General features: G+C 34.0%; 1 protein-coding gene across 1 annotated transcript in view; it reads left to right on the plus strand.

Moving 5' to 3' along the window:
- LOC145294055 (ras-related protein Rab-15-like) overlaps positions 1 to 19401 on the plus strand; it is a 240051-nt gene that overhangs the window by 125216 nt on the left and 95434 nt on the right. Inside the window, exons 2-3 of the mRNA XM_080141046.1 lie at positions 2382 to 2442; positions 6668 to 6728. Of these exons, the coding sequence (XP_079997172.1) occupies positions 2382 to 2442; positions 6668 to 6728 (122 nt within the window). The remainder of the gene's footprint in view (positions 1 to 2381; positions 2443 to 6667; positions 6729 to 19401) is intronic.

Here is a 19401-nt window from a genome sequence, read left to right on the forward strand (position 1 = left end):
GCTAAGTTCGTTAATTCAATTTTAATTTAATAATTTTACTAATCAGGCTTTAGTCGTTTTTACTAATCATTAAATAGAACATTTTGGTAGAAGATTCATAAATTAATGTAGATTGTTAGTACGAATAGTTTGGTTTAGTGACTTTGATAAAATTCAAAATGGCGTAATGGAACATATTAAATGTATATGCAGCTTCTCTTCCAATTTTTGGATTTTCATCATGTCAAATCACATTTTATTTCCTTTTGACGGGTTAATTGTTGCTATTTCTTCTGATGAGTTAAGGGCATAATATATTCACTGATTGATATAATAATTAAGTGATTGATTTTGTGCTACGAAACAGATACTGTAAAGAATTGTAAAAGTCAACTGAATTAAAGGAATAAATTATAAGATGGTCAACATCATGCATTTTGGAATATAGTTTTTTGTCATTTATTATATATATGAAAATGACGATATAAAACTATATGGTAATATATATATATATATATATATATATATATATATATATATATATATTCATTTATTCAATTAGGGGTGTTCGGTAAGTGAGCGGTCTTTACACCATGGTATTTCATAACCTAATGTTTCTCATCAGGAGAGGAGAGAAGATGCTAGGTAACAAAATAGGGATGCCACATCTAATTGATGCATACCCTTATTGAATAAATGAATAAATTTATATATATTTAGTATATAGTTTTATATCGTCATTTTTTATATTGTCGTTTTTTATATCGTCATTTTCCTTTATTTATTTCTATATAAGCTCCAAATCAATTTGTTGAGCTTTGCATTATCCTGATAATTCTCCTTTTAAATAATTAATTTTATTCTCTTCCTTTAACTCTCCCATATATATATATATATATATATATATATATATATATATATATATATATATATATATACACACACACGCACCTGGGGGGGGGCTTTTTCCGAGCATAAAATACGCTTAAATATGATATTTTAATTCGTCCAGATTTTGTATTATATATTATTATAGAGTCGCGATTTCAAAATTAAAAAAAAAGTATTTGGGTACCATCAGCTAGAATCGAAACCGAAACTGTAGCATTCAAAGCTGATGACGTTACTACTGTACCAACGTGGCACGCATATGAACCGATTAAAAATAAACTAATATGAATGTTCAAAATTTATATCTAATTTTTTTCACTTTTTGCTCATTTTTGATCCCTTTAAAACTATTTTAACCGATTAAAAACCTATAAGAGAACAGTCCGTAAAAAAAACTAATCATTTGAGGCGACTTTTAGTTTCAAAGGAGATAGAGTTTGAAAATATGGAGACAGACAGACAGCCTTTATATATATATATATATATATATATATATATATATATATATATATATATATATATATACTAGCAAAAGTACCCGTCGTTGACTGGGTTCAAAAACAGCCTACAGAAAATGGACTCTGATTTATGAAAGTATAATAGGTTATGAAAAGGAAGGGTTGTAAAGAGATAGCTTCGAATTTGGGGGTATCAAAACAAAAGCAAAATATGATGAAAATAAAAATAAAATAGATAAACCCTATAATTTATTATACCATACCTGTTCACACTGAAACACTTATCACATGTGATACTGATGATCTATATTAAAAAACCTTGTTACACTTTGTGACATATTTCCATTCTATGGAGGGCAGGTGCGAACGAACACCCCATAATTTATTATACCATATTTCTTCAAACTGAAACATAATTATCAAAGTATACTTACGCAGATAGATATGAAAAGTCTTTATTAAAGTTTGTGCCTATTTCCATTCTATGGAGACCAGGCGCGAACGCAGACCCCACAATTTTATTATACCATCCCTATTTAAGTTAAAACATACTTATCAAAGTATTATTATGTACATCTATATCAAAAACACTTGTAAACGTTTTTATTTTAATTTTTAAATTTTTTATTTCCATACTTTGTAGACCAGGCCCACAATTTTAATGAATCATCATTATGCCAGATCAAACATACCCATTCCTGTGTCTCGATACATCTTCTATCATTATATGTAATCAGTTTTCTATAAAAGTCAACCATACAGGAGCCTATTCGTGACCAGACACACACACAGACGTTCAGCTTTATATTATAGATTCGTCCATAGATAACTATTTTATGTATATGCACAACAACTATATGTGTGTGTGTAAATTTCTATTGGTTCTTAAAAGTGAGGCGATAATTCTTCAAGGCTGAGGGGAACTATTTTATACTGTAATACAGTTATTGCAAGAAAATAACAACCAAAAATATCACAACATATATATTTGTCTTTGCTTATGTAAGCATCTTTTTATTCCACTTATGATTAATATTTTGTAATTGATTTCAGGTATAGATTTCAAGATGAGGACCATTAAACTTGACAAGATCACAGCCAAAATACAAATATGGTATGTATTTATTTTATATTCCTTTTTATGAGTATTTACACACATTTTGTTTATAAAATTAGATATGTTTGTATATTTGCACAAGATTCGCTTCTAAACTTATTTACTAATCATTATGAATTTTAGAACATAGCTGATAAGCGCAGTGGTTCAAATTGTGGGCTATATTTTCTTTAATGTAGTTTTATGCAAAAAGGGTAAGTAAGCCTATCTTTAATATCCGGATAGCTCCGATTTTTTCAAAATTTTAACAATAATTATTAGTCATCAATTAATAAATATTCCCAACTTAAAATTTAAGTTTCTTTGGTGTATTTTAAAGCAATTTTAGGAAACATAATATGGGCACAATTTCCCATTTGAAAACTGAAATATTTCAGATTCTTAAGCAAAATTAGATTCAGTATTCTAGATATAAGGCTTGCTATCATTATATATTCATTTTAATATTCATATGGCGACATAAGTGTTTGTCAATAATGTTCTGCTTGGGGAATTAATTTTACTCGTCCTGTGACGAATATTATGCTAGCACTTTTGTGAAACATTCACAACAAAAACTCATCTAGCTACAGCCATTGTCGGTAATTTCCCTTTCTCACTTCATGTACCGAAAAATAAACAGAACTTCCATTGGCAAAGTTTCTTTTCTAGAACTCTTCGTCTATGCAAGACAATACCGTGGGGCTGCTTTCCAGTTGAATACAACATAGATGTTTTCAAGTCCAATGTAAACAAATTCTTGTTGACCATCCTTTAAATAATTCTGCTCAGTTGCAACCATTGTTGCCAATCATCATGGTGTTATCTCACCGTCCACCTAACAAACTTGTTAATCCTTATCCTTGAGTGGGTTTTGAGCTTTGATAAGCAGTGACTCATTAGTAAAAATAAAAGTTGTTTTTTGTACGAGATATCTTGATACGTCATTTTGACTTATTATATAAATATCAAGTATGGAAAGAGTTTTTGTTGTTTTTGATTTTTGAGATATGGATTGATGATTTGTATCATTTAAATTATTTGGACTACTGTTTTCATCTTGCATATTATTCTCACAACGTTTCAGCCGATGTAATCTCCGACTTCAGGTTTGGAATATTTCTGTCAAAATCAGGAATCTGTATGGAATTTAAAGCAACCTTTTATTTAATCCTCATATTCTCGTTCCGTCAGCTGTTCTCAATTCCATACAGATTCTTAAGTTTGACAGAGAGATTCTCGAGTTTGACATCTGAAGAAGCTAACACGATGAGGATCTCCCACCTAGGAATAGTGCACACTATTTTTAAACGTCAAGGTTAAAGGTTAACGTCATATTTGGTGCGGCTCTTCATATTCCCCTCCCCCAAGGATGGTACACACCAAGTTGGGGTATCTTTGCTATATCTTTGATAAAAATGTGTTTGTGATGCAAAACAAATGTTAACCATTGTGATTTTTTTGTAATTGCTTCAATTTTTATGTTTTTTTTTTTTAATTTTTACATAGGCATCACAACTTATCAAGGCCAAAAGCCCAATCGAGGATAAGGGTTAAAGAGTGTAGAGTAGAAATTAGACAATATAGTAACCGTTAGTAATGGAGATTCGGTAAATTTGTTAACTTATATGGAATAGCTCATCAAAAACTTGTTTACGTGAGACTTGAAGACAACCATATTGTAGTCAGCTGGAAAGCAGTAAAATGGAAGACAATTCTATAGGCGTGCAGTTCTAAGAAAGAAGCTTTGCTCATGGAATCTACGTTTAGGTTTAGGCACAGATAAAGAGTGGGGGAAATTAGTGATAGTGTTTTCAACTAGACAGGTGTTTCTTGTGAAAGTTTGGAGAGGGGGACCATAGAATGGAGCTCAGCCAAGCACTTGCCATGAAATAATGATAAAGCAGAGACAAACTCGCAACATCTCTTTTGTGAAAAAGAGGTTACAGGGAAGAGAAAAGGACATCCCCTACAAGGCTACGAAGTCTATTTTGAACTCTATCAAGGCAGGATAAGTCCTTTCTAGCAGCTCCTGCCCAGATGTGGCAAGAGTACTCCATCCTTGGACGTACCTGGCTCTTATATAGATAGAGAATTGCATCAGCAGTGAGATATCTACTGGATCGATAGAAGGATCCCACCATTTTTCCAGCGGCCTTGGCAACGGATTTAATGTATGTGTTCCATTTAAGATCAGGAGAAAAGGTCAAGCCCAGAAGCTTGTCAAAACATGAGGTCTCCCCAAGACGAAAGCCATTCATTTCAATTGATGCCAGATGGGGATCAGAGCGTTGATAATGTAAAGATAAAAGCTTCGTTTTAGATGCAGTAAAAGTAACAAGCCACCCTTTCCCCATTGTACCACTTGCTCAGGATCAGAGGGGAGAGAATCAGAGAGAACCTGGTCGTTTACGGCCTTAGATGTCTACGAATGATGTAAGGATGTGATTTGAAAGATCATTAATATAGATCAGAAAGAGAGTTGGACCCAGGATGGACCCCTGAGGGACTCCAGCATTAATACTAAGAGCTTCTGATTTCTGCCCATCAACCACTACACTTATGAACCTATCAGAGAGAAATGATTTAATAATTGAGAAGACATTTCCAGCTATACTGTAGCTGGAGATCTTGTAAAGAAAAACTTTATGCCATACTCTATCAAAGGTTTCTGTAAGGTCTGACGAGGCTGTTAGATCGTAAACATGGTCCAACATCTGAAACATATGTAACCAAACAGATAAAACGGTAATAAAAATATAAAAAAAAAATATATATATATATAAAGAGAGAGAGAGAGAGAGAGAGAGAGAGAGAGAGAGAGAGAGAGAGAGAGAGAGAGAGAGAGAGAGAGACTACTGGATGTGCACACACACACACACACATATATATATATATACACACATACAAGATTCAAGCAAGCAAGAACGCCCAGATGGTCCACATAGTTTTAGAATTATTAAGATTACATTAAATTTGTGTCAAAATATAATTGGACATCGTCCATTGAGTCCTCTAATTAAATAAACATCATATTTCGTTTTAAAAAAGTTATACTATTATTCTGCTTCTATTAGACATCATCAAACGTTTAATGATTTGTTCTTTATCAAAAGTTAATGTCTTTACGTTCAAGCCCTACACTAAACTAATATTTCCTCTTATTTGTTTTCTTGTATTATTACTTACTAGCAAAGATACCCGCACCGCGCGGGACTTTACTGTACGCAGTAAGTGGATGTTGTAAGAACAGCTATTATTTAAGGTGTTTAAAAAAATTTTTTAACCACCTCTTGAAGTGACTGAAATCTAAGTATGAACTTTAAAGCAAATAGATTATATCAAAGTTGACACTTTGTTACACAAAAATAACCTTCTTAGTGACACGCAATATGGTTTCCATTCTGCTAGATCTACAGCAGATGTGCTTACAATTATATCTCATAGGATTAGCGAATCTCTCGACGGAGGCTACCTTTCTAGGGCAACCTGTAAGGTCTGAGGAGGCTGTTAGATCGTAAACATGGTCCAACATCTGAAACATATGTAATCAAACAGATAAAACGGTAATAAAAAAAATAAAACACATATTTGCTCTGCAATAGTATTGAGCACTCTCTTCAGGTTTTTTACTAATAACCAGTTTTACCAAATATATATATATATATATATATATATATATATATATAGTGATCCACATACAGTATTGTTTTGCTGTTTCACAGCTCATCAATGAGGCAACTACCTCAAGCTAGGATCGAAATCCGATCACCCAAATGACAGTCGGACTTCTAACCGTTGTGCTATATGGCTGCTGCTCTGCTATGCGGGCGGCAAATTAACAATGTTTGTCCAAAGTACCTAAGCTCAATTTGTTTACACAAAGAATCACATTTAAATCTAACAAAGATGCCTGCGTTAACTTAGAGTTAAGAATCGTTGGATTCAATGTCGTAACTAATACATAAATGTTTAAATACAGTTCTTATCTGATAACTAAATGTTTTGGTTTCGATTTTAGTTGATGGCATCCAAGTCATATTTCTTTTTAAAACTTTTGAAAACATTATTATATATTGGGTAGAATATGATAATCAATAGAGAATTTGCTCTATAATAATAAATATGAAATCTGCATGAGTTAAAATATATTTAAACATATTTTACAACCGGGCAACGTCGGTTGGCATGCTAGTATAATTATAAAATTTAGTATTTTTAAATTTTATATAATATATTTCAGGGATACTGCTGGGCAGGAAAGGTTTGAAGCAATCACACATCAGTTTTATAGACGAGCTCAGGTAAGTTTGATTCATCATGAGAATCAATTTCATTGCAATGATTTATATTGTATAGTTAAGCTTTATACATCTTTTACTTACAAACACTAGCATGGATACCTGGCGTTGCCCTGGTCGACATGAAGTTCCGTTTGGAACACACCTGCTCTACTAAGGATATTGATCACTTTCATCATGGGCAACGTCGATATCCCCACAACAATTTCAAAAACAAAAGAACAGATAAAAACATGAAAATGTAATCACCCCAAAAAGAAGTAATTGACACCCTCGTCACCAGATATTTTGACGGAAGGGATACAAAGAGAAGAAGTTATTCTCCGGTTACTGAGCACTTTTTGTTGCCCGTGTGATGGAAAAAAATCCCCCCTCAAAAAAATTAATAAATAAAATAAAATAAAAAATAAATGAATTAAAACGACTTTTCTTTCAATCAAAATAGCAGAGAGTGCCCGTGTGACCGAATAAAGAAAAAAAAATTAGCCGCTGTGTTCGGATTCAAACGTGAAACGCGAAAGACGGCAAGAAGGCAAAAAACTTATGACCACACCATTTTTCCCACACGGCCATGAGTGCTTATGACGTCATGACGTTGCAAAATAAGCTTTTCATTTTAGTTTTATAAGCGTGTGTGACTTGCGAAAAGTTTAAGAAAAAAATGAATTCCTTTCACTTTTTTTTTTTTTTTTCGTAAAGGCACTTTTTAATATATATAAAATGTATTTTGACACAGTTTAAAGAGTTTTCGAAGAGATATATTGTATTTGATCCAACAGGTTGATGCCTTCTCTGGTTCATCATAGCTGGATAAAAAGTATTTTTATGATTTGGTAAGCAGTGTAAGAAAACAAATGGAATTCCTTTATTTTTTTCACTGGCTTTTTTTTTCGTAAAAGTATTTTACTGGATTTTTTTTTCATAAAGACATTTTACTGGCTTTTTATTTTTTCGTAATATATATTAAACGTAATTTGCCACAGTTTCATGAGTTTTTGAGGATTTGATTCAACAGGTGGTGTCCGGGAAAATACTCAAAACTGGTTTCTAAAAAAATCGCTGGCGGTAATAATAATTCAAAATAAATTAAATTAAATATATTATCAATATAAATAAACTTTAAATGACAATCTTAAATAGAAAATTTAAAACAATTCTCTTGCTATAAACGGTAACGAATATACAGCTATTTAGTAAAATCGATTTTCCTTAACGTAATATGCAAATGACGTTACCTGTTGAGCATATATTTTGCAAGAATCATACTATATACAAAAATAAAATAAATTTTATGCAAGTAAGGTTTCAGCGTAAAAATTAATTAGGAAAATAATGGACCTTTTGTATATCTTAATCAAATTGTGAACATACAAACAAACAGGAATACGAATTTATATATATATAGATTTATTTAAATTTAGAAAATCTAAGACAATTATGCATAAATAAACAATTGAGAAAAACAATTAAATCAAAGCTAAATTGATTTTTAATTACTGTAATCTGGGTTGACTTTGGTCCAAATTAGGCACAATATGCTTGTAATCTTTTTAAATAAGGTACACACAAAATTTCTGCTAGTGTTGAATTATGAAGAAAGTGGACAAGAACACGTACAACAAAGGACATTTTGTCAAATATTACATGCTTTATAATCCATCCATTCATAGCCCTTAAGCTCCTCGAGGGGCATAGCCCATCTTCAACTTTTGTAGATGTTTTGTAGCGAGGAGTTCTTTTTACAGGGTGAGGGTGCTGGCCCCATGCCCAACCTTCTCAGAAGGTACATACAGCACCTAGCCTTCCCAAATGGTCACCCATCTGGTGCTGGCCAAGCTCAACGTTGCTTAACTTCAGTGATCTGGCGAGAACTGGTGTGTCGACGTGATTGTGCTGTACTATGCTTTATAATGGTTGACAGATATTCTAGGCGGCCAAAGTCACTCCAGCATGGGGTGTACACATTGATTTTAGTATATATTTTGAAATGACCAGAACTTTCCATCACTTTATATTTATTAACAAACCACAAGCTTTATTGATTCTGCACAAATTTTACACATGGTATATACTGATACAGTACCAGCCATTTTTCACTCACAAATGTCGAAAATGTTTTGTCTTTTTTGGTTTAGCATTCTTGGATGGTGTCCATTGATCTTTGCTTGACTCTGTATGACTGGTAACAGTATCTGTGTCAGCATCTGAAGAGGAAGCAACCATCTCATATTGGATCTGGTGCTGGAGAACTGTAAGTTGGCACTATTTTGATCCCCAAAAGACCTGGGGATGGAGACTTGCTGTCACAGGGGGGGGGGCATCTTGACCTGCATTTCCACTATTCCCTGGTGTTACTACAGGCCTTGTTGAAATGCTCTTTCCTGGAGCAATTTCCAGTTTTTTCACTTGGCGTCAGTTGTTCCAAATTTTTCTCCATATCGAAGTCTTTTGAGCTCCGAAATAAAGACCTCACTGATTGACTCGGACGGATCAGATGGAATTTGTGGAACGTGTTCAGACCTTCACACTCGTCAAGAGGAAATATTTCACATTTCTTGAAGCCTGCCACAAGAAGATCTTTTTGGTTTTTAGTTCTTCCATGAAGTTCTTCAAAAGTTTTGGAAACAAGTTTTTTGAGATAGTGCTTTGAGATTTTTTTGGTACAAGCAGCAGTCTCCTTGTCGCCTTCTTTGGTACAAAGAAAGCAACATCCAGTAGCTGACACAAGTGTTGCATTTGGTGGAAGGCAAATGAATTGATTGTCATTCTTTTAACATTGCCATAGAATGTCTTCACGCAAGTGTGATGACAAGTTGTCACAAATGAAGGCCACTTTGTCTGGCCTACCTTTAGTCCATGTTTACCAGAGAAGTTTTAACGGGAATTTTATCATCACGTTCAACGAATTTTATCCCGTTGCACGAGACTAAGTGTTCTAAAGAAATTTAATCACAAAAAAAAAAGGCCAAGGTAAACTGGTAAAAATTTTATCAGAAAGAAAAATAGGAAAGGAAGGAAATGTATAGTTCGTCTGGGCTGCCAAATCAGTCGATCTGGCGGTTCATAAAGAACACTTATAACAAATATACTTTTTACTTGCTTTTTTTTCTTTTGGCATATCAAAGTTCGCAAAACCGTTCTGGTGCTTTAGTTCGAAGGTCGCAACACCGTTCTGGCGTTTTCGTTCGAAGGTCGCAACACCGTTCTAGTGTAAAGCAGAGGCCGCAAAACTACTCTGTCGTAATTCCAAAGTCGCAACACCGCTCTAGTGTAAAGCAGAGGCCGCAAATCTACTCTGTCGTAATTCCAAAGTCGTAACACCGCTCTGGTGTAAAACAGAGGCCGCAAATCTACTCTGTCGTAATTCCAAAGTCGCAACACCGCTCTGGTGTAAAGCAGAGGCCACAAATCTACTCTGTCGTAATTCCAAAGTCGTAACACCGCTCTGGTGTAAAACAGAGGCCGCAAATCTACTCTGTCGTAATTCCAAAGTCGCAACACCGCTCTCTGGTGTAAAGCAGAGGCCGCAAATCTACTCTGTCGTAATTCCAAAATCGCAACACCACTCTGGTGTAAAGCAGAGGCCGCAAATCTACTCTGTCGTAATTCCAAAGTCGCAACACCGCTCTGGCGTTTTCCTTTTCTTCTGCCAGTCTGATGTGTTTTTTTTCTTCTTCCTTTTTATCGCATATCGCGAGACACAGCACCAGATTCACCAAGAGAGGGGGAGAAAAGAAGGGGAGAAAGAGAAAAGAAAATACACCAATTAGAGGGGGGAAAGGAAGGGGAAGTAAATAAATAAAAATAAAAATAAAATTTCTACGGTTTTGCTTTGTACACAACGTGCAATGGCAATGTCTGTCCTGTCACTGTTCCTGCTAGTATAAAGCTTGTAGAATTTTTTGTACTGTTCATAATTTTTTCTAGATACCGTACATCCTTCTCAAAGAATTTAGTTGTAGTGTCTCCCTCCTTCTACTGGTTGATATGATCTCGGTCTTTTTCTGGCTAAAAAACAGAAATTATCATTGTGTAAACACTAGTGCCATTTTTAACAGGCAAATAAAAGTTAAAAGATTAAATATCTTGTCCAAATAAAATATCCAATTTTAAATTTTATACAGAACTGGGGTGACCAAATTCACCCCACACATGTTCGCACACTGTGGGGTGACTTTAGCCATCCCCAAATCTCACCAATAGTGTGTTTTATCATATTAATTAACTTATTTGCACAGTGTTCATCCTTCTTATTGCTTAATATAACCAAATCTTAACGAAACAATGAAAAATATTCTTTGTACTCACAGAAGTTTGAAGATATAAAAATTTCAGCAGAGAAAAATTATGCAGTCAAGCGGCCATTTTAAATTGATGATATCTCCGCAGCAAATGTGTGCTGCTGCACCACAATGTGTCTGTAAAATTGTAAAATCATATAGAACCTAGAAATTTATTTAAAAATGTAGAGACCATATATTATTTATGCATTATTATCTTTATTTTATTTTTCTTAATGGCTCAAAGTCACTCTGGGTAGCCAGAGTTACCCCACCTTACGGTATAAAAAATGCAAGCAAATATTTACTTTATTTTACTTAATTTATTTAATGTGGATTTAATTTTTTTTTTGTAAATTTTAACTTTCTTTCCACCTTAATACCTACCTTTAAAATGACGACTTTTATAGATTTTCAGGTATGCAAAAATGAATATAACGTTCATATTTGAGACAGGCAAGTAGTTTTCTGGATATTAAGGAACTTTTTTCTAATTTATTACTTAGTAAATGTCAATGGCGTTCACTATTCTTAACATGGGAAACAGGGAGGTGTTTTTTGACATGCATGGGCATTAGTACTTTTCAGTTGGGAAAACATGGCCATCAGTGAAAACATAATTGATTGCATTGGATAATAAAGTGCTTACTATGCAGAAAACTACTTGTCTGCTCAAAATGCGAATGTGATATTCGTTTTCAGCATACCAGGAACCTTTAAAAGTCGTCATAAAAAATACCATTTTTTTCTTCTTTAATATTTCGATATCTGTTAAGTTTATTAGATTTTATTATATATATATATATATATATATATATATATATATATATATATATATATTGTAAAGTATGGAAGATGCTGTATAGTTTGTTGCTGAATTTCGATCCTTACCAAGTATAATTATTTTTTGCACCACCGCTAATTATTTTATTTCTAACCTCATACTAATTCATATATACTACAGTAAATTTTGAAAATAAATAATAACCGCTCCCTCACATTTAGTATTGTATATTGTTTTTTTATTTACTTGACTAAGTTCAACATGAAGGCTATATAATGAGTGAACTTAAGGTGAATTACAACGACATGTGGAAACTAAGGCTATAATAAATTGTGCATCAAATTGATATTCATGCTGAGGCAATTTTGAAGGAAGCCATTTGCATTCTAACATTTATGGACACAAAGTCCTTTGATAAGCCCTCACTTATGAGAGTTACAAGGTGATCACGAATGTGATTAAAAAAAAAATAGCTAAACCAAAATGTCAGCTTAAATTGTTATAGAAACTATCAATAAAAGCAGACACCATTGTTTCTGTTAATGTTGTTATGTTTATACTAGCTGTCAGTAATCCGACGTTGCCCGGGTATAGAATCTTTTTTTTGTTTTCATTTTACTTAAGTACTTAGAAATTAAATGGCCTCTTTTTGAAGTTAACACTTGAATTTTATAGGAAATACATAAATATCTAAGTATTCAGTCTGTTATGTTATTAGCTTTCTGAAAAATACCGGCTAGTCTTGCTGATTGTTGATTATGATGATTATTGTTGTTTAGATAGAAAAATTTATTGATACAAAAAGTTGTGTTTTAGAAGATTTAAAAATATTTACATTAAATAGTTTCCAGGAATGTAACTTGATGGATGAAATATCATTTTTATATGTTTTTACTAAGAATGTTATTAGGCAGTTTAGGAACTTAGCAGACAAAGAAAATAATAACAGATAGATTTTGGGAAAAACAATAGGCGATGAGTTTTGATTCTTTGGTTACGTGAGTGATAACGTAATGAATATAAATTTACATGTAGGAAGTTTGTCAAGTCAGTTTGTAATGAGGAGTTGTCAATCAAAGATCAAGAGAGATTGAACGAATTGTAATGACTCCAAGCAGGGTTTGGGGTCAATAACTAAGAAGTAGAACTGAATACTAGAATGCCTTTTTCTATGGGGAAGCATTGAAAAATAAAAGCTGTAAATACAAGCAAGATTTCTGTTGTAAGAATCTTCATTTTGCTGCTTTTTTCAAGGATCTGTCAACGTCAGATCAACCTAATGGAAGGTATGTTTTGCTATTCTCTGATGTATACCCTATAGAATTGTATCCGTCCTTTTATTGTTGTTTTATGCAAGGTCATATGTTTGTGTCCTCGGACACGTGGTTGGAATTTTGCTGACATAATAGTTAGCAGAGATCAAGCAAAAGAGTTGGCAAGAAACGCTGATGTGTGAACTACACTATTGGTAGAAGAGGAGGAGAACCCGTGCAAATGTAGAAAGAAACTCAGTGTGCCAAACTCCGATAAGGAAATCCATAAGACGAATAAAGACAGTGTAAAATATAACTGGTTATTATGGCGTTCTTTCGGGGGGTTGGACAAATAAGAAGGTATGTGTCCCTTTTTGTATGAGACAAGCAGACATAAAATTGTATCCGTCCTTTTATTGTTGTTTTATGTGAGCACACACACACACGCATACACAAAAACAGACTGCATTAAATGTACACATAACTGGAGAGGATTATACGGAATACATAAAAACAAATAGACGACATGTCAACAGTAAATGGAAACTCGTTTATACACACGTTATATGCATGTCATACATGCATACAGTACATACACATTTCGACTGGCTATTTAACAAGTCGAGAGTCTCTTTTACCTTTCAAACCTTAAGTTAGTAAAGCAGTGATGTACACTATTTTCTCTCTCTCTCTCTCTCTCTCTCTCTCTCTCTCTCTCTCTCTCTCTCTCTCTCTCCAATTAATCATGTCATAGTTTATGGTTATTGTACTCTTTTCTGAATCTTGTTCCATTTCAGAACAAGAATTAATCTGGTCTGGTAGAGTATTACAATATTTTTTGATATAATTAAAGGGTATAATTAAAGAAAATTGGAAGGTTCTACTTATAAAGACTGGCGATAGGAACTAACCATTCAAATGGAGCCACGTTCTGCTAGCAACCTAATCAGAAATTGGAATCGCTCCATAAAAATATTGGATCTTTTAGGATTTCCACACATAATTTTTCATACCACATAAGAAAGATCTTTGCTTTTGTTTGTCTGAAAGTTTTAAAGTTCAAGAGCTATACAGACCAGCTACCCACCAAAAACTCTTTTTCATCTCCAGGACTTATGTAACCTTATTCACATTTACACATGGGACCCACACGTTATATGCAGTCTACATCGCAAGAACATAGGACAAATAATGACTTGACTTCTTTTTTATAACAACGACCTTTATTTCCTCATTCTCCTGCCATGCATGATTTCTTCTATGTCTCTAACGTCTTACATGTGATCGTCTTCTCTAACATGCTCTCTCTCCTTTTTATAATCTTTTTTCTTACAGTGACGTCATTTCGTATTTCTATTTACTCTGTTGCACTTATACAGTTTAGCTACCCACTGCAAACTCTTTTTTATCTCTAGAACTTATGCAGATTAGCTACTCATCGGAAACTTTTTTAAAATTAAACACGGCTTTCAATTCAAAATAGTTTATATTTATCGTACCCTTTTCTAAATTTTGTTAGATTTCAGGATGAGAATTCATCTGGTCTGATGGAGTATCCAGCCAAGTGCTGCTAATTGAGTTAACATCACTTGGAGCAGGTACACCATTCTTCATATAAGCCAGTATATAGTGGTAACAAACGGAATTTATTTGGGCTTCAAAAGTTATTTCGAATATTGGGTCAGTGTTTAATGGTGGGTGAACTGTCTTCATGTCAAGTATTAATGGAAACACCATTGTACAGAAAGAATAGAGACGCTCTAGGATTGTGTCTAGTAGGTAATTCTACTTCTTAAGGTTCCTAAAATTCATACTAGAATTTCCGCAACGACCTGAGGATAAGGTATTTGATAAAATTTCATTGTAAGTTACACTCTTCTGGAGGTTGAAGGTTCAATCTTCAATGCGGGCGACACTCAAAAATATAATTGCGAATTACTTAGTACTTCTACCCAGTCATAGCTGCCAGAATGAGAGCATGCTACCCCCGCAGATAAAAAAAGGGTTTCATTTGAAATTTGATGCAGATTCCTGAGTTTGACAGAAAGATTTTTAGAGTTTAAGAAGATACACCTGAAGAAGGTCAAAGGTTACATCGACGGCTACGTTGTGAAAATAACGCTGATGATGGGAGCAGTAATCCGAAAAATCCAAATGTCAAACTGTACTGTTTTAAAATAGAAGTTGTAAAGTGCGTGTTGTTTAAAATAGATGTATCTGAGTCTTAAATAAAGATATGAGTGATGAGTTTGAAGAGTTTTTACTGACGAGAAAAGTTAGTGAAGAGGAGGAAGCACTTGCTCTGGCAGGTCTAATAATCATATTGGAGAAACTCCTGGTGTTCTTGAGGGTTCGTATGGAGCGAATAGATATGTTGTGATAGGAATGCAGAAGGAGAGAGAATTTTAGAATTTGACCTTGCCATAAAAAGGGATAAATAAAGACCTGAGATAAGTTTATTTCAAAGTAAATTTTTAAAAGCTACCCAACAGCATTGGAAACAAAACCTAATCCGAAAATGAGTAAACTACGATGGTCGTTCCAAAAGCAAACCTTCCTATTTTTTAACTCAAAAACGAAACGTTGAAGAGCTATGAAGACAGGAGTGATACCATTAAAATGAGCGACCTATGTAATCCAGAATTTATTTTTTTACATAGTCACTATCATTCTCAGTTCACTTTTGCTAGCGATGAATGATGCCTTGATCATAAAATGCTGGAACATGCTTTGTCACTCACATCTCTATTGCCACTTTGAAATCAGAGAACCCATCACTTAACTGTGTTTACATTAACTACATCAGCTTTATAAACGTTCAACAGGCGTCGCTAAATGTTGATCGGTTCAATTTTTTCTGCACGGAGGAATTCAATAACACATCTCTGCTTTTGATGCATGTTCATGACAGGAATTACTTTCTTAGAGTATCACACCGTCAATATCTGCAACAGAGATGAATCTTTCATTCAGTTATCATAACAATATAATTTGTAATCCCCTCTGATCCATTCAGGCGGAACAAAAATAAGCGGCATTACTTTTAGAATGTCTCGAATATATATGAAAAGATTAACATTGCTAGATAAGTATAAATTTATGCATAATTATAATAAATATGTGTATATGCGCTATTAGACGGAGGAGGTTTTGTAATTTTATTGTTCTCTCTAAGTCTGCCACGTCAGGCGACTCTTAATACACTGCACCAGACACAGCTGGCTCTCAATACACAGCACCAAACATAGCTAGCTGTCAATATACTCCACTAGACACAGTTGGTTTTCAATACATGGCATTCGAACAACTGGCTCTAAAATACACAGCACCAGACGAAGCTGGCTCTCAATATATTGTACCAAACACAGCTGGTTCTCAATACACGGTACTAAACACAGAAGGCTCTGAATACACGGCATGAGACACAGCTAGCTCTCAATACACGGCACCAGACACGGCTGGTTTTTAATATATTGAACCAGACATAGCTGACTTTCAATACACGGCTCTAGGCACAGCTGGTCTTCAATACACGGCACCAGACACAGCTGGCTCTTAGTACATTACTTCAGACACAGCTGATTCACAATTGAATGGGTAAGAGAAAGAGACTCGTGTGCTTGCTGAGTGTAACTTCTCAATCGCCAAGCATCTTTTCTTTTTCTTCCCTCTTCTCCTCCCTTTCTTTACAATCTTTATGCATTTCATTCCGTGATTTTACACCCTTGTCACGGCTTAAAATGTTTATTCGGCACGTGAGTCGTCATTTCATGGCAGAGTCAGACTACGTCACATTTTTTTACAGCAAATTATAAATTCATGCATATCTGTAATAATGGTGTGTATATGATTACTAAAAAAAAAAATGCATTTTATTAACTGGGCAATATGCAAGAGGATAGTTTTTGCATCAATGGTGGATGACTTACAACCACGCTCCAAATAACTGAGTAAATAAGTGAAAGAACCGTTTTAATTGGCGTATATACGTATATGTGTTGATGAAAAACACATTTACTGGTTAAAATTGATGAAGCGACAATTTTTTTATGGCGACATCAGATGAATCAATTACATGCTCCAGGCGACTGAATAAATAATTTTAAAAGCGTTATTTTGAAGAGAACCTTTCTATGTTGTGTGTGTGTGTGTGTGTGTGTGTCTGTGTGTGTGTGTGTGTTGTAACAGAAAATGGATTAATAATAGATATGCAAGGAATAAGTTAAGTAGGTAATTAACAACGTGGCTTAAATGCCCAAGATTGATAAGCACAAATATGAAAACAAATGAATTAGGTCAGTATCGAAACGAGATTAAAGCCAACCAACGTACATGATCTTCTTACGTTTTCGTCCATATAAATAAAGCAGTAGATGTATGTGTGTGTGTCTGTAAATATTTAACCGATAAACTCTTAAACTACTGGTCACATAACACTGAAATTAACAGCAAATAGTAATTGTGAACCAAGGATGGTTTATAACAAGTGAAATCTTTGTTTGGATGGATGAATAATGCGTACAAAAATATCTCGGCAAGTTGAAATGACAAAATCTTCTTATCAACTTGCCAACATATTTCTATTATTTATTGGCGATGCAGTGTATGGAAACGGTCTATGTAATAAATTTCTTTCAAATTTCAAGATTCTATCTCTTCAGTAGGAGGATAGAAAATGTAAACAGTTCTCAGATGTGACTACCATCTTATGTGACACAATGTATTCCAAAATATATATATTTTTTTTTTTACAAGAAAGTTACCACTTATCAAGGCCCGGAGGCCACTCGGGGATAAGGGTTGTTGCATGTACAGTAATCAATGGGACAATATCGTAGTAATCGCTAGTAATGGAGATCTGATGAAGTGTCTTACTTAAGGGGGCGGTTCAACAGGAACTTGTTTATGTTGGACTTGAAGACATCCAAGTTGTAGTCAGGTGGGAAACAGGCAAACGGAAGAGAGTTCCACAGACGTGCACTTCTAAGAAAGAAGCTTTGTTCATGGAATCTACGTTTATATATATATATATGTGTAATCGAAAATTATTGAAAATTCCTTCAGTATTGTCATTGTTATTTATTTCACTACATAGACCATTTCTATACACTACATTGCTGTAACCCTCAAACACAGCCATCTCTCTCTCTCTCTCTCTCTCTCTCTCTCTCTCTCTCTATATATATATATATATATATATATATATATATATATTGGGTCACCTGGCCTTGTCCGATCATAAAATACATTAAAATATATTTTAATTCATATAGATTTCGTATTTATTATTAGAGAGACAATTTTCTATTGATTATTATATTGTACCCAATATATAGTAGTGATTTCAAAAGTTGAAAGACAATATAACTTTGGTGTCGTCAGCGAGAATCGAAACCAATACATTTAGTTCTCTAGTGGTGTCTGCTACCATCTAAGCAAATGACACAAGCATATCAAAACTTGACAAATTAATGCAGTTAAATGCATAAAAGTATATTTGTGCATGCATCGTGCACACACATTACGCTGAACTATGCTGACCAAGTTCTAATTTTTATCCCTTTAGCAGCTCTTTTTTTTACAGCTAAAAACCTAATTGATTTTATTCCAGAAGTCCGAACACCCCATATATCAAACTTCAAATCTATAAACCAAAAATTGACAGAGTAGTTTGGTAGATACCGCTCCACAGATAGAGATATGAGTTTACTCTGAATACACCTCCAAATGCTATGCAGTTTTGCACACTGTAGGAAATATGCACACATAGAAATAGTGAGATGAAACTTTCTGTCAGTGGAGGAGAAATCCTTCACGACTGAGACAATTTTTTTTTTTCCTTTTCTCTACGTTAAAAAACGACCCTGGTGTCTAACTCTGTCCCGTGGGGAGGCATTGTAAATAGGAACTTATACAATAAGGAAACAGAAAAAAAAAACAAACAATAGATCAATATTACGTTTCTGAATTTTTGAGATGATGTTTGCTTATTCTTATTATTTGGATTCATCTGACTACTGTTCTCATCTTGAGTGTGATTTTCACAACGTTTCGATCCATGTAATCTCTGATCTTCTTCAGATGTACCTTTTCAAACTCAGAAATAATTCTGTCAAACTCATGAATTTGGGCGGAATTTCGAACAGAATCCTTTATTTACTTCATAGGAGTAGCATGCTCTCGTTCCGTCAGCTATGACTGGATAGAAGTCCTAACTAATTCGCAATTGTATTTTTCGGTCGCCCACACTGAGAATTGAACCTTCAACCTCAGGAGAATATCACTTTTTACAATTGATTTTTCCAAATCCTATAACCACTGCGCCATGGGTCCAAATTCATGAGTTTGACAGAAACATT

The sequence above is a fragment of the Euprymna scolopes genome, chromosome 15, assembly GCF_053919585.1.
Source record: "Euprymna scolopes isolate OS-2025 chromosome 15, ASM5391958v1, whole genome shotgun sequence".
In the NCBI taxonomy this organism is placed as follows: Eukaryota; Metazoa; Mollusca; class Cephalopoda; order Sepiida; family Sepiolidae; genus Euprymna; species Euprymna scolopes.